This window comes from Pseudophryne corroboree, chromosome 8, assembly GCF_028390025.1.
Source record: "Pseudophryne corroboree isolate aPseCor3 chromosome 8, aPseCor3.hap2, whole genome shotgun sequence".
Taxonomy (NCBI): domain Eukaryota; kingdom Metazoa; phylum Chordata; class Amphibia; order Anura; family Myobatrachidae; genus Pseudophryne; species Pseudophryne corroboree.
This window is the reverse complement of record NC_086451.1, coordinates 296,147,957-296,163,868: the sequence shown is the minus strand read 5'-3', so window position 1 is coordinate 296,163,868 and position 15,912 is coordinate 296,147,957. Positions and strand designations below refer to the sequence as shown.

Sequence of the window (15,912 nt, the reverse complement as noted above, 5' to 3'; positions counted from 1 at the left end):
GCCATCTGCCTCTTTAAAAGTATGTTTAGCAATTAAATAAAACAATCATGTAATATTACATAAGAGGGACACTAAACCAAATATAGCATCCTGATTGTAATTTCATTTAAACCAGGGCCGTTTCTAGCCAATTTGGCTCCCAGTGCAAGATTTAAAAATGCGCCCCCCCCCCCCTCCCCACCCACATAAAAAAAAATGCGCCCCCTCCCCATAGATATAAAGAGTAAAAGCATGTGCGCGCCGAAGGCGCGCGCTTACGGCAATGGGGCGTGACCTCGTTAAAATGGGCGTGGCTTTGTTAAGGTGGGCGTGGCCTCATCTGATCTCATCATCACGGCCACCTCAGGATAAAAAAAAAAAATAACATTTTACACATTACAGCAGGCACGCGACCCCATTTTACACAGCACAGCAGGCAAGTATCCCCATTTTACACAGCACGGTAGGCAAGTGTCCCCATTTTACACATTGCGGCAGGCACGTGCCCCCATTTTACACAGTACGGCAGGCACGTGCCCCCATTTTACACATTACGGCAGACTGCGTCCCCATTTATTTTACACATTCCGGCAGGCAAGTGTCCCCATTTTACACATTCCGGCAGGCAAGTGTCCCTATTTTACACATTCCGGCAGGCAAGTGTCCCCATTTTACACATTCCGGCAGACAGGTGTCCCTATTTTACACATTAAGGCAGGCAAGAGTGCCCATTTTACACATTCCGGCAGACAAGTGTCCCTATTTTACACATTACGGCAGGCAAGAGTCCCCATTTTACACATTCCGGCAGGCACGTGCCCCCATTTTACACATTCCGGCAGACAGGTGTCCCTATTTTACACATTAAGGCAGGCAAGAGTCCCCATTTTACACATTCCGGCAGGCACGTGCCCCCATTTTACACATTCCGGCAGACAGGTGTCCCTATTTTACACATTAAGGCAGGCAAGAGTCCCCATTTTACACATTCCGGCAGACTGCATCCCCATTTTACACAGTACGGCAGGCAAGAGTCCCCATTTTACACATTGCAGCAGGCACGTGCCCCCATTTTGCACAGTACGGCAGGCACGTGCCCCCATTTTACACATTACGGCAGACTGCGTCCCCATTTTACACATTCCGGCAGACAAGTGTCCCTATTTTACACATTCCGGCAGGTGGTGGGGGGGAGGGAGGGAGAGAGAGAGAGGCTGACTTACATTTGAAGCGGTTCTTCCCGCTCTTCAGCCGCCTCTCCCTCGTCTGCGCGGCGCCAGCGCCGGCCGGCTTGGCTCCCCCTTCTCCCGAGTGCCCAGCTCGGGGGACGGGGTTTCGCGGAATGACTGATTGCGTCGTGACGTCATGACGCAATCGCGTCATTCCGTGAAACCCCGCCCCCCGAGCTGGGCACTCGGGAGAAGAGGGGAGGTGGGTTCAAAGTCCTTAAGAAGTGCTGCGGCGGGCGCCCCGTGCGGTTGCACGGCTCGCCCGCCGCAAGAAACGGCACTGATTTAAACGTACTACAATATGAAAAATACAGTATGCAATACATTTGATTATAATTTTAAATATGCTTGTTCATTCATTTGACTATCTTTGTCTTATCTGTACATGAAACAATTACCATGCATTAATATTTGGTCATTTTATTTTCTGTATGTCATGTTACCTGTTACCATGATGTTCCAGATTGATAAATATACAACTAGATCAAGCTGATACAGAGCTGAACACAAGTCAGCTGTAATTACACCCGCGTTGATATTCACCCGTAAACAGCGCACACCACACTTTGCATGGGAATGGGGGGTTTGGTTAGCACATATAAACATAAATTAAATGCAATGTTGTATGTAATATATGTGCTGTCTGCCTATCCCTGGGGATCAAGAGCGCTGTGCTGCACCCGGAACGCAGAACTGGGCTAACTTCTCCTTATATGACTGCCCACAGACTCCTGTGAAACTGGCCAATGATAGTCTGGGGGTGGGCTTAGAAGGAGAAATGAAGCTGAATGCTGTGTCCTGGGTACAGGGGCAGCTGTGAATCACACAGTGCTGCTGATCCCTGGGGAAAGGGAGCCAGTACATATAGTACATACAGCAGTGGCGTAACTTCATCCCAGTTGCCCGGAGGCAAGATAAAATGCTGTGCCCCCCCTCAAAAAAATAGTATTTTAACTGACTCTTTTATACCCGCCATCACATCACCGACCCCTCTATACCTTACATTAAATCACTGACACCTCTATACCCTAAACTATTTACCCATTTACACCCTACACTAAATTATTGACCCCTCTGTACCCTACACTACATTACCGACCCCATTGTACCCTACACTACATTGCAGACCCCATTGTAGTTAAAAAAACACAGACACACACATTGGCACAGATAGGGAAAAAAAACCATACACATTGGCACGGATATAAAATAAAGCACATAGGCCACCACAAAAAGCACATAAGCCCCTGTAGGAAAATAATAAAACACATTGGCACGGATAGAAAAATAATACAGAACATAGGCCAGCTCAGGAAAATAATACAGCACATAGGCCACAACAGCGAACAAAAATAAACAGGTCACCACAGTGAAAATAATGGAAAAAAAATAGGTCACTACAGCAAAAATAATAAAACACATTAAGAAAATAATAAACACAATGGCGCCGATAGGAAAATTAAGACATACAAACTCAATTACTGTATGTCTGAGGCTGTGGCATCCCTCACATGACTGCTTGGCGGGTCTCTCCCTTTTATTATAACTAGGGGCCCATGTGTTGTCCACCCTCCCTTGGCCCCTGTGTGAGCCATGTCCCCTTCCTTCCCCCTGTGAGAGCCATATAACACCTTTCCCTGGTCCGTGTGTGAGCCATGTCCCCCTTCCCCAGGGGCGGAACTCCCGGAGGCAACGGAGTCCGTTGCCGCCGGGCTCCAGTCCTGAAGAGGGCACCTGGCTCCAACAATGTCCCCCTACCATGCCCTTTCTGCCATCGCTTCCACAAAAGAGCTACCCACCGAGCAGAGGTGGAGCGGCGCCGATCAGCATCAGCGCGGCGCTCCGCCTCTGTGACTGTCTGCTGTGCTGTGTGGTCGCGGAGGACCACACACACAGAATAATTTACCCCGAAACTCAGCAAGCCTGCCCGTCCGTCACCAGGAGTCCCCGTCCGTCACAGGCAGATTGGCTGGCCCGGCCGTAGACTGCAGATGGCTCCAGGACACATCACCGGGGCTGCCTCCAGCAGCTCAATTTACACTTGCTGGTGGTTGGCCACTCCCCTGGGACCAGCGGCCGCCTCAGCTGTTCAAATCCCGGATGTCAGACAGAGGGTTCTGAGCTGCAGGTGCTGCGCATCACGTTACAGGAACCCCAGCATGGGACACAGGAGGCCGTGGGCAACAGGGCTGGCGCTGCTGCTTCTTCTGCAGGTCAGTCACTGTCTGCTTGCCTTGTGTACATCTGCAGGTTACAGCTCCAGCCTGAGCCTCATGTCCTGCGAAATGCTTCACCCCATACCTCTCACCTGCTGGCCCTGACTGCTCCCTATGCCCCATGACTGCTCTATGCCCCCTGTCTGCTCCCTATGCCCCCTGACTGCTCCCTATGTTCTTGAAACACTGGCTTCTGAGTGCACCTTATGCCCTCTGACTGATCCCTATGTCTGTGACCGATCCCTATGCCCCTGACACACCTTTGACTGCTCCCTATGTCTCTGAGGCACTGGCCTCTGACTGCACCAGATGTCCCCTTTTTCCTGCACCTCAGACCTAGCAGGAAAACTGCCTGACAGCCTCTCCCTCACTGCCTGTAATCCTCTCTATGGCGTCATCCACTGCCTCTCCCAGTATCCCACTCCCTGTCACCCAATGTCACTCTGTCGCCGACTATCTATTCATGTCACCTCTCTCTTGCTTGTCAGCCTCTTCCTGTCATTCAGTGCCTTTCCCCATCATCCTCTACATCATCCACAGCCTCCCACTGTTGTTATCCACTGCATCCCCCTATCATCCATTCCCTGGTATCCCCCCCACTGCCTCTCCCTGGCATCACCGACTGCCTCTCCGTCTCCCACTATCTCTCACCTGTCAGTTCTCCCTGTCATCCACTGCCTCAACCCGTCATCCTCTACATCACCCACTGTCTCTCCCTTGGGTCACCCACTGTATCGTGGTGAGAGCATGATGAAAACGAGGGCACTGGGGGAAGGGGGACATGGCTCATGTGAGGATGGCGGGGGGGGGACATGGCTCACATGGGGGAAGGGGTAGACATTGCTAAAACACACTGGGGAAAGGAGGACATGGCTCACACAGGAGAAGGGGCAGCATATCTCACACATGTGAAGGGGGATGTGGCTCACTAAAGAGGGAAGGGGTGATATCACTCACACAGGGCAAGGGGGGAACATGCCTCACACAGGGGGAAGGGGGACATGGCTCACACACGGACCAGGGAAAGGTGTTATATGGCTCTCACAGGGGGAAGGAAGGGGACATGGCTCACACAGGGGCCAAGGGAGGGTGGACAACACATGGGCCCCTAGTTATAATAAAAGGGAGAGACCCGCCAAGCAGTCATGTGAGGGATGCCACAGCCTCAGACATACAGTAATTGAGTTTGTATGTCTTAATTTTCCTATCGGCGCCATTGTGTTTATTATTTTCTTAATGTGTTTTATTATTTTTGCTGTAGTGACCTATTTTTTTTCCATTATTTTCACTGTGGTGACCTGTTTATTTTTGTTCGCTGTTGTGGCCTATGTGCTGTATTATTTTCCTGAGCTGGCCTATGTTCTGTATTATTTTTCTATCCGTGCCAATGTGTTTTATTATTTTCCTACAGGGGCTTATGTGCTTTTTGTGGTGGCCTATGTGCTTTATTTTATATCCGTGCCAATGTGTATGGTTTTTTTTCCCTATCTGTGCCAATGTGTGTGTCTGTGTTTTTTTAACTACAATGGGGTCTGCAATGTAGTGTAGGGTACAATGGGGTCGGTAATGTAGTGTAGGGTACAGAGGGGTCAATAATTTAGTGTAGGGTGTAAATGGGTAAATAGTTTAGGGTATAGAGGTGTCAGTGATTTAATGTAAGGTATAGAGGGGTCGGTGATGTGATGGCGGGTATAAAAGAGTCAGTTAAAATACTATTTTTTTGAGGGGGGGCACAGCATTTTATCTTGCCTCCGGGCAACTGGGATGAAGTTACGCCACTGCCCTTCCCCCTGTGTGAGGCATGTTCCCCCCTTGCCCTGTGTGAGTGATATCACCCCTTCCCTCTTTAGTGAGCCACATCCCCCTTCACATGTGTGAGATATGCTGCCCCTTCTCCTGTGTGAGCCATGTCCTCCTTTCCCCAGTGTGTTTTAGCAATGTCTACCCCTTCCCCCATGTGAGCCATGTCCCCCCCCCGCCATCCTCACATGAGCCATGTCCCCCTTCCCCCAGTGCCCTCGTTTTCATCATGCTCTCACCACGATACAGTGGGTGACCCAAGGGAGAGACAGTGGGTGATGTAGAGGATGACGGGTTGAGGCAGTGGATGACAGGGAGAACTGACAGGTGAGAGATAGTGGGAGACGGAGAGGCAGTCGGTGATGCCAGGGAGAGGCAGTGGGGGGGATACCAGGGAATGGATGATAGGGGGATGCAGTGGATAACAACAGTGGGAGGCTGTGGATGATGTAGAGGATGATGGGGAAAGGCACTGAATGACAGGAAGAGGCTGACAAGCAAGAGAGAGGTGACATGAATAGATAGTCGGCGACAGAGTGACATTGGGTGACAGGGAGTGGGATACTGGGAGAGGCAGTGGATGACGCCATAGAGAGGATTACAGGCAGTGAGGGAGAGGCTGTCAGGCAGTTTTCCTGCTAGGTCTGAGGTGCAGGAAAAAGGGGACATCTGGTGCAGTCAGAGGCCAGTGCCTCAGAGACATAGGGAGCAGTCAAAGGTGTGTCAGGGGCATAGGGATCGGTCACAGACATAGGGATCAGTCAGAGGGCATAAGGTGCACTCAGAAGCCAGTGTTTCAAGAACATAGGGAGCAGTCAGGGGGCATAGGGAGCAGACAGGGGGCATAGAGCAGTCATGGGGCATAGGGAGCAGTCAGGGCCAGCAGGTGAGAGGTATGGGGTGAAGCATTTCGCAGGACATGAGGCTCAGGCTGGAGCTGTAACCTGCAGATGTACACAAGGCAAGCAGACAGTGACTGACCTGCAGAAGAAGCAGCAGCGCCAGCCCTGTTGCCCACGGCCTCCTGTGTCCCATGCTGGGGTTCCTGTAACGTGATGCGCAGCACCTGCAGCTCAGAACCCTCTGTCTGACATCCGGGATTTGAACAGCTGAGGCGGCCGCTGGTCCCAGGGGAGTGGCCAACCACCAGCAAGTGTATATTGAGCTGCTGGAGGCAGCCCCGGTGATGTGTCCTGGAGCCATCTGCAGTCTACGGCCGGGCCAGCCAATCTGCCTGTGACGGACGGGGACTCCTGGTGACGGACGGGCAGGCTTGCTGAGTTTCGGGGTAAATTATTCTGTGTGTGTGGTCCTCCGCGACCACACAGCACAGCAGACAGTCACAGAGGCGGAGCGCCGCGCTGATGCTGATCGGCGCCGCTCCACCTCTGCTCGGTGGGTAGCTCTTTTGTGGAAGCGATGGCAGAAAGGGCATGGTAGGGGGACATTGTTGGAGCCAGGTGCCCTCTTCAGGACTGGAGCCCGGCGGCAACGGACTCCGTTGCCTCCGGGAGTTCCGCCCCTGACATACAGTACAACATTGTATGTAAGCTTATATGTGCTAACCGACTCCCACACATGCACAGTGTGGTGTGCGCTGCCACCCATGGGCAGCAGCTGCCACTGGTTGTAAACATCTACACACATTTTTGCCAACCCTATCCTTGCACACACTTGTGCCAGCCCTATCCTTGCGCCCTATCCTTGCACACACTTGTGCCAGCCCTATCCTTGCGCACACTTGCGCCAGCCCTATCCTTGCGCACACTTGTGCCAGACCTATCCTTGCGCACACTTGCGCCAGCCCTATCCTTGCGCACACTTGTGCCAGACCTATCCTTGGTGTCATCTGAAAACATGCGTACAAATCTACACACACTCTCTGTCTACGTTCTAATGCTCGTTACCAGACCGTTACTACACTGAATCACCCTTAGATCACTCTTAGATGTGTGTATTCAGCTATGGAGTATACAGTCAGTGCAAAAACATGAAAGATTCATGTGTTCAACCCTGCATCGGCCCCACCGAGTGATCAGGTCTTGACGCTGTGAAATGTATCTGTTAAATCATGTACATTGGCTCCATCTACTCATTTACAAGCATTCTGTATGTGAGTGTTGCAAGTTTGAGGCGATAAATAGAAGAACCACAGCCAAATCTTTCCATTAGAGCTTAATGGAGATTTATCAAACCTTCTAAAGAGGCCAAGCGGAGGTGTTGCCTGCAATAACCAATAACATTCTAGTTATCATTATATACAACGTACTAGATAAACAATAGCTAGAAACTGATTTCCGTTAAAATATTCAGTGCTGTAAAATTCTGCTGTATTGGGTAGGCATCGTTCAAGTCTACAGGTAAAATATATAGCTGTTTGTACATAAACCCATTTGGGATTACAAGTGTTTGGATTTTACCAATCGGACAGGAATTGGGTATGTCCTGAACAAATTAGGAGGAAAAAGAAAGTTTTTAGCACCGCAGAGGCTTCTGTGTGCAGGATGGCTGGCGTCATTAATAAAGAAAAAACATATTGCAGTATACTTTAGGTAGACCATTCTTTAACAGTTTTGCTGATTTAATGCACCATTAAATTAATGCTACGGACATACAGAGTAACAGCCTGTTAAATATCTAATGTTTATTGTGTTTGTTTTTTTCTTTGGTTTGGGATTAGGGAGTGTGTTATTATTGCTAAAGTGAAAAGGAGAGATCAAGGTATTGCCTAATATCAAATATGGACTGTATTTTATTGGCTTGGACAGCGTTGTCTGTTAATTATACTAAGTACATTGTTTTTTTTTCTCTACCTTTTTTTGTGACTGTATTGATGTCTTTATACATCAGCAATAGTTGTTTATTTTAATTTCCCTGGGATATAACATAGAAACATTCTCTGGATATAATTGTAATCAATGCATGTAGTGGGTATGTGTCATAACCAAGGGCAGCAATATTAAATTACTGATCTGATCATATAAATAAATTGCTGATAAGAAAACAGATGTATTGGGAGTAGAGACATGAACCCCCCTCTTTTTACCAAAAAATAAGAAATTGCCATTGGGCTATATAATAAAATAATAAACTAGTAAAGTGATTTTCTTTTTTCTTCATACTCTCAAATTTTGATCTTTCAGAATGTTTTTCTCCATTTCAGGAAGTTATTAGAAATCTGGTGAAGCGATATGTTGCAGCAATGATCAGAAATTCAAAAACCAATGAAGGGTTAACTGAAGAGAACTTTAAGGTAATACATGCATTCATTTCTTTCTTTGGCTGTACTTGCAAATAGATTATAATGGCCACTGACAAACAAGCAAAAGTACGGTGCAAATGCTTTTTTTCACATGCAGTCATTAGTTTCGCTAACGTCCTGTGTTCATGGGTAAATGTAGGTCAGCCAAGGTTACAACATTCAGTGGGAGGAGCTGTGATGTAAAGGAAATGATCTCCCACACTGTGACCAGGGGTGTAGCAAGGGTGGCTCCAGTGGAGGATGAGCTCTGGGTGCTGAAAAAGTTAGAGGGCGCGCTGCCGCCCATCCCCCCCCCCTTCCTTACCCATACCTCCCAACTTGACAGTTACCTAAAGAGGGACACAAAAAAGGGTTGTGGCCTAAGAAAAGGGGGCGTGGATTCACGGAGGACCCGCGATCGAGAGCCACGCCCCTGTTTTCGTCACTGAGGGGGCATGCCCAGCGCTCTGTGAGCCGCTGGCATGCCTCCTCTCCCTCTGAATCCAGTGAATAGACGCTGTGCGCATGCGCACAGCGTCTATTCACCGCTGCCCTGTTAAGCAGGGCAGCGAGACACAGAGACTCCCAACTGCCCCCCCCCCACCACCACCACGGGACACTGCGGCCCACGGGTGAGACAGCGGGACAGTCCCCAAAAAACGGGACTGTCCCGCGAAAATCGGGACAGTTGGGAGGTATGCTTACCACAGGCCACTGTACTGGCAACCGCAGAGAAGGAGGAGGAGAAGCAGAGGGGGCGCACACTGACTCGAAGTCAGAGACTAGGTAGGGAACAGGGCAGGGCAGAGGTGTCAGAAGTAGACACTGATAGCCGGCACATGCTGGAGCTCTGCCCGCCCTCTTTATATGTCTCACTGTCTGCTTGTTGTTGTGCATCAGGGTTACTTCTGTTCTGCAGCACCACTCTCTGCCCCTTCTGCTGCAGCACCTCTCTCTTTCCTGGAAGCTGTAGCACGTCTCTACTTCAGATGCTGCAGCAGCTCTCTATGCACTAGCTGCTGCAGCACCTCTTTCTGCCTGGGCTTCTGCAGAACCTCTGTCTACCAAAGCTGCTGTAGCACCTCTCTCTGCCCCAGCTGCTGCCGCCCTTCTCTCTACATTGATGCTGCAGCACCTCTCTGCCCCAGCTGCTGTTGCAGCACTTCTCTCTGCATTGGAAGCTGCTGCACCTCACTCTGTCTCTCAGGCTGTTGCAGCACCTCTCTCTTCCCCTCAGACTGCTGCAGCACCTCTCTCTGCCCCTCAGACTGCTGCAGCACCTCTCTCTGCCCCTCAGGCTGCTGCAGGACCTCTCTCTGCCCTTCAGGCTGCTGTGGCACAGCTCTCTCTGCCTCTTAGGCAGGGTTGCCTACCCTCCCGCATTCAGCGGGAGGCTCACGTTTTTTGAATGAGCCTCCCGCTGCCCCGCTAAACCTCTGCATCCTCACGTTTTTTTTTTTTCTGGGGGGGGGGGTTTGCGCTGCCCGCCGGAAATGCGAATTGCGCATGCGTGAGTCCAGAATGGAGGGGGCGGGACCCGCATGGGACGTCATGATGAGGACTCGTGATTGCAGGGAGAGAAGCATGACGATAGTACGTCATGTGCTCCAGGACCCTCTCTCTTGCACCAGTAGTAAGCCCCTACCCCAGCCTACTGCTTCCCCCACCCACCTCTATCTATCACATTAACACCTGACCAGGAAGCAAGCCAAGTAGATGACAGGAGCTACAGCAGAGTTGCGGGTAACTGCACAGTGCAGTGCCGAGGTCGGGAAGTCCACCTCACAAAACCGATCTTCCTGGATGCCTTCCCTGCTGCCCTACCTTCCACCCATTACAATTACAGGAGGGAGAGAAGCACAGGAGCTGGCGGTGGACTGCATTCTAAGGTACAGCCTCACGGTCACACTGCCTGTACTGCTGAAACAGGACTCCAGCCCACACGCAGCAAGATGACAGTAATTAGTCTCTTTCACAAACCTCAATCTCTCGTTATTGCTGTATATTTTTGTATTGTGGGAGGAAACTGGAGTATCTGGAGGAAACCCACGCAAGCAGTTATGGCCACGGTGGGAATTGAACCCATGACCTCAGTTCTGTGAGGCAGTAATGCTAACCCGTACACCATCTGTTCTGCCATGCCCCTATATTGTTGTTGCAAGCCTTTGGCATGCACTGACCTTATTTTAAACATGGGGAGCACCCAAAGTAAAATTTGTCCTGAGTTCCACAAGGTCCTGAACTGGCCCTGTCATCAATTTAGGATTTTTAAATATTGTTTCTTTTCAAATATAACATGCCACCACATGCTGGCTAGGCACCAATTCAGTGCAGGGGAGGGGGCGCCAAAACATAACCTTGCTCCGGGCACCATGGCACATAGCTACACCTCTGACTGTGACAGTCAGTACTATAATCATACCTCCCAACTTTGTCCTGGATGCAAAGGGGGCATGGCTTTGCGGGGGATCCACGCTTGCAAGCCACGCCCCCGTTTTCGTCACTGAGGCATGCCCAGCGCTCTGTGAGCCGCTGGCATGCCCCCTCTCCTCCTGTCTCCACTGAATAGACGATGTACTCATGCGCACAGCATCCATTCACCACTGCTCTGCAGCGAGAGACAGAGCCTCCCAACTGCACCCCCCCACCGCGGGACACTGCAGCCCGCGGGTGAGACAGCGGGACAGTCCCGCGAAAATCGGGACAGTTGGGAGGTATGCTATAATAGGCACAATGGATCTGGGGTGATATGTACTTTCTCCTGATTTGTGGTAGTCACAGACTAACAGAATTGTGGGAAGATTGGGCATAGAGTGCACTGGGAGATTTCTGGGTAAACTGATGGCCTAATCTGCTTCAGTTTCCTACTCCAAGTAGGCCTGCAAAACCCTATGCTGAGGATGATGCAGGCAATAATCACCGGGAGGATTGCAGAAGGAGAAGGTGGAGACGCATCAACGAGAGGCGCAGCACTCATGAGAGTTAGCATTGCAGTCCTCCCTAACTCACAGGGGTAAATTCAATTACCTATTCATTTAGGGTCCAATACGCTGTGATGCATGTATAAATATGTCACTTTATATCTAGATAGATAGATAGATAGATAGATAGCTGACTGGCACTCAGAGAAACAGTCCAGCTTGCCTGGGTGCCATCCGAAGAAGTACTGCAAGTGGGGGAAGCAGCGGCACTCACAGGTCTTGTACAGGTATAGTAGATAATTAACCCATCAGGTCTCAGGTCAACGTTTCAATTTATTGTTGTCCTGACGAAAATGTATTCAATATATATATATATATATATATATATAATATACACAGACACAGTATGTATATAATATCACCCCCCCCCCGTACATTGCATACACACATACATAGCACACCGCACACATACTGTACATAAAATACATACAAGCATACCAAATTACATACCTGGGCCTGAGAGGAGGAGACTGGAGGCCACAGCAGTTCAGAATGGGAGGCTGTAGAGGGAGCTGCTGTGGATGAGCATGCACAGCAGCTGCCATGCTCTTCGGTATGCAGAGAGTACTGCAGATCAGAGCTCCCTGCAGCTGCGGTTGCATTTTGTGTTGACACAGGTACTCAGACACCCCTTCTGCGTGTGCCACTGACTGATACATAATTGATTTTTGTAGGCACCTCTATGGCAGTGCAAAAAAATTGTTGATATACAGTACATTAGGCTTCACGCATGATTCTCATTACAAAACATATCACCTGCTTTTCGCAGGTAACTGAATCAACTCCATAGATTACATTTCTCGTCTTCCCATAATGCAGTATGACCATTCCCCCGTTAGTGTTCTGGCCCCAGTGCTATGATTATGATAAAGGCCCACACCCAATCTGCATGATGTTGCTTTCAAACAGAGAGAATAAACTGTCTTCTGAAAAAATGCCAACATCATGACGGTCAACCACAACACCACCCGGGGAGAGCATAGAGACAATTCCAGGTGAGTATGAGTGCATGAATAGTGAAAGAAGTGAGCACTTGGTATCAGTAGGTGACTGTGAGTACACAGGGGTCAACAGGTGTGTGTTAATACACAGGAGTCAGCAGCTGATTGTTATAAAACAGGAGCAGTATTAAATATCTGTCCCTGGGATGCTCTCTGTATTGAATGTCTGTCAGTGGGATGCACTCTATATTGTCAGGTGGTCACTGGGATGTCCTCCGTGTCGTACAACAATTAGTGGGATTCCCTCTGTACTGTACAGCGATTTTGGTACTGTACTGTATGTCGGTCATTTAGATGGTTTTTGTACTGCATGGGTATAACCGGTATGGCCTCTTCATTGAATGTCTGTTACTAAATGGGAGACAGGCCGTGTTTTTTCACACTGTTAGGGAAAATTTAGAACCACTGGGTGTTTGACAGTGGGTGATCTAGTGTACAATGGGGGTAATTCAGAGTTAATCGCAGCAGCAAATTTGTTAGCAGTTGGGCAAAACCACGTGCACTGCAGGGGGGGGGGGCAGAGATAACATTTGCATAGAGAGAGTTAGATTTGGGTGGGTTATTTTGTTTCTGTGCAGGGTAAATACTGGCTGCTTTATTTTTACACTGCAATTTAGATTTCAGTTTGAACACACCCCACCCAAATCTAACTCTCTCTGCACATGTTATATCTGCCCCTCTCTGCACATGATTTTGCCCAACTGCTAACAAATTTGCTGCTGTGATCAACTCTGAATTAGGCCCAACGAACAGTCTTCATCCAACAGCCAGGACTTCCCAGCTTCACCTACTGCCTTGCTAATTTTGTGTTGGATGCCATCTACATGAGGACACTTTTAGATTAATTTCTCTGAGACATTTTAAATTCCCAATCTGCTCTTGAGTGTGGGATTCAGCTAAAATCTGTGATATTTGTTTATGTGAGGTGATCCTTACACCTACAGTACAAATGTTTTTGCTTGTTCTCTATTTCTATTGGGGGTAATTCTGAGTTGATCGCAGCAACAAGTTTATTAGCAATTGGGCAAAACCATGTGCACTGCAGGGGGGGCATATATAACATGTGCAGAGAGAATTAGATTTGGGTGGGTTATTTTGTTTCTGTGCAGGGTAAATACTGGCTGCTTTATTTTTACACTGCAATTTAGATTTCAGTTTGAACACACCCCACCCAAATCTAACGCTCTCTGCACATGTTATATCTGCCCCTCCTGCAGTGCATATGGTTTTGCCCAACTGCTAACAAAATTGCTGCTGCGATCAACTCAGAAAGAATTAGGCTCCTTGTGTACTGAGTTGTGCCATGCATGAGGCTGCAACCTAATTACTGCATTGAGCCACAGTACAGTAAGTCATGCATTTACAGTAGTAGTAGTGTCTGTGTGTGTAACAGTGTATACATATGGAACACATACTATATCCAGTGACGTCATGAGGGGGGTGCGGCCCGCACCCGGGTGTAACCCTTCAATGGGGTGACACCAAATAGAGCCCTGCACTCCCAGCCGCACCCTAATCCCATCCAAAGACCTGACAGAGACATGTCAGCAGCGACGTCCACCCCTCCTCCTCCCCGGCACTAAGTGCTGCAGGCGCCAGGCTCAATAGGAGCTCTCCCCGCGCTCCGCTGCTTTCTGCGCCTGTCAACAGCTGACAGGCAGCGGCAAGCTAAGTGACAGCACAGGACGGGGCACTGACTGTCAGCACGATCCCACTGGCCGGGTCTTCAGACTCTTCACTCCGAGTTCCCTCCCCTCAGAGGCGCGGCTCCCCTCAGCGCTATGTGGGGCAAGGCGGAGGGCAGCTATTTACAAGCTGGCGAATGCTGGCATTGCTGAGGGGCAGGACTGATTGAAGTGGCCGGCGGCAGGTACAGCTGAGAAGTGTGGGGGTTACAGGAAGTACAGTGTCACTGTGTACAGGGGCCATGCTGGTGCTGATGATCGAGGCTGCAGGCAGGCAGATGTCTGTGAGGAGGAAGCAGCCCAGGGCTGGGATCATCAGTGCCAGTGGCCCTCTCTGGCAGCATTTTATCTTTACATCCAGGTTGTAGTTACCAGCACATGGGGGTTTTGTGCCCCCCTCCCCTGCTCTCCAGTCGCAGCAGCCTCGCAGGGCATTCACTTCAATCTCTCCCGACTAGATTAGTAGTTTCCTCTCTTCAGTATTTACTGCACTGCATGTTGCCCCGCCCCCAGGTCTCCTGCAGCTCCTCTGTTCTTCTCCTGCTTCTTCTAGCTCCCACAAGTTTCCCAAGTATGCTTCCTTCCCCTATATCCCCAGGTGCATAGGCGTGCGCAGCACATTTTATTAGGGGGTGCACTGTTGGAGGGGTGTGTCTAGCACCGCCTTTTGGGCGTGTCTAGCACCATCTATTGACGGTCAAAGTAATATAAAATATCTACCCTTGTACCAATCCTAATAATGCAGATGCATTGTCAGATGTTGTGGTGTGCACCAAACAAACACCTCCGATGGCACTCACTACAATTACACGGCTCCTCCTCAGCCTGGTCTGGCTCTCCCTCTCTTTCCCCTGCAAACTGCAGTCACTCACTGACACTGACAGTCGCAGACTAGTTACTGCTGCTGCTGGAAAAACGTGTTACGTGTCAATGTTGCTGCCGACTGCCTGCCAGTATTGAATTTGTCTACCTAAGAGGAACGCTGGCTGCATGCTACTCCTCATCAGTGGCTGGCGTTGGCATAGAATAGAAGAAGAGAGGTGGGCGTGTAAAGGGTGGGCTTGCGAGTAGCATGATGTCATCACGTCACATCACGCTGTTTTTGTACACTGTGGTGGAGCCAGGAGTTTGAAAGCCGGTGGCAGCGGCACCCTTGATTAACCCAGGCGTCCGGTCAGTAATGCAGTCCTGAGAGGGTGCAACACAGAGGGGACAGTAATCAGCCTGCCCGGCGATCGCTGCATCAGGCATGTGAGATCGGATTGCCAGACATTAGGGGGTGCCTGTGCGCACCAGACACCCCCCTTGCGCACGCCTATGCCCTGGTGTGCCTCTTTCCCCTATATCCCCAGGTGTGCCTCTTTCCCCTGTATCCCCAGGTGTGCCTCTTTCCCCTGTATCCCCAGGTGTGCCTCTTTCCCCTGTATCCCCAGGTGTGCCTCTTTCCCCTGTATCCTTATGTGTGCTTCTTTCCCCTGTATCCATGTGTGCCTCTTTTCCCTGTATCCCCAGGTGTGCCTCTTTCCCCTGTATAACCAAGGGTGCCTCTTTCCCCAGGTGTGCCTCTTTCCCCTGAATCCCCAGGTGTTCCCCTGTATCCCCAGGCGTGCCTCTTTCCCCTGTATCCCCATGTGTGCCTCCTTCCCCTGTATACCCATGTGTTACTCTTTCCCTATATCCCCATGTGTGCCTCTGCTTCTACTCACCCAAGTGAACCTTTCACCTGTATCAGCTGTGTTTTTGTCACCCCTCCATCTGTGCCTCTGCCCCTCAACCCTTC

At 50.0% G+C, this 15,912-nt stretch overlaps 1 protein-coding gene across 2 annotated transcripts in view; it reads left to right on the top strand.

Annotated features, from left to right (window-relative positions):
* TRPC5 (transient receptor potential cation channel subfamily C member 5) overlaps positions 1-15,912 on the top strand; it is an 829,680-nt gene that overhangs the window by 780,829 nt on the left and 32,939 nt on the right. For both annotated transcript variants that reach the window (XM_063937327.1, XM_063937328.1), the window contains one exon: positions 8,388-8,477. In XM_063937327.1, coding sequence (XP_063793397.1) covers positions 8,388-8,477 — 90 coding nt within the window. The remainder of the gene's footprint in view (positions 1-8,387; positions 8,478-15,912) is intronic.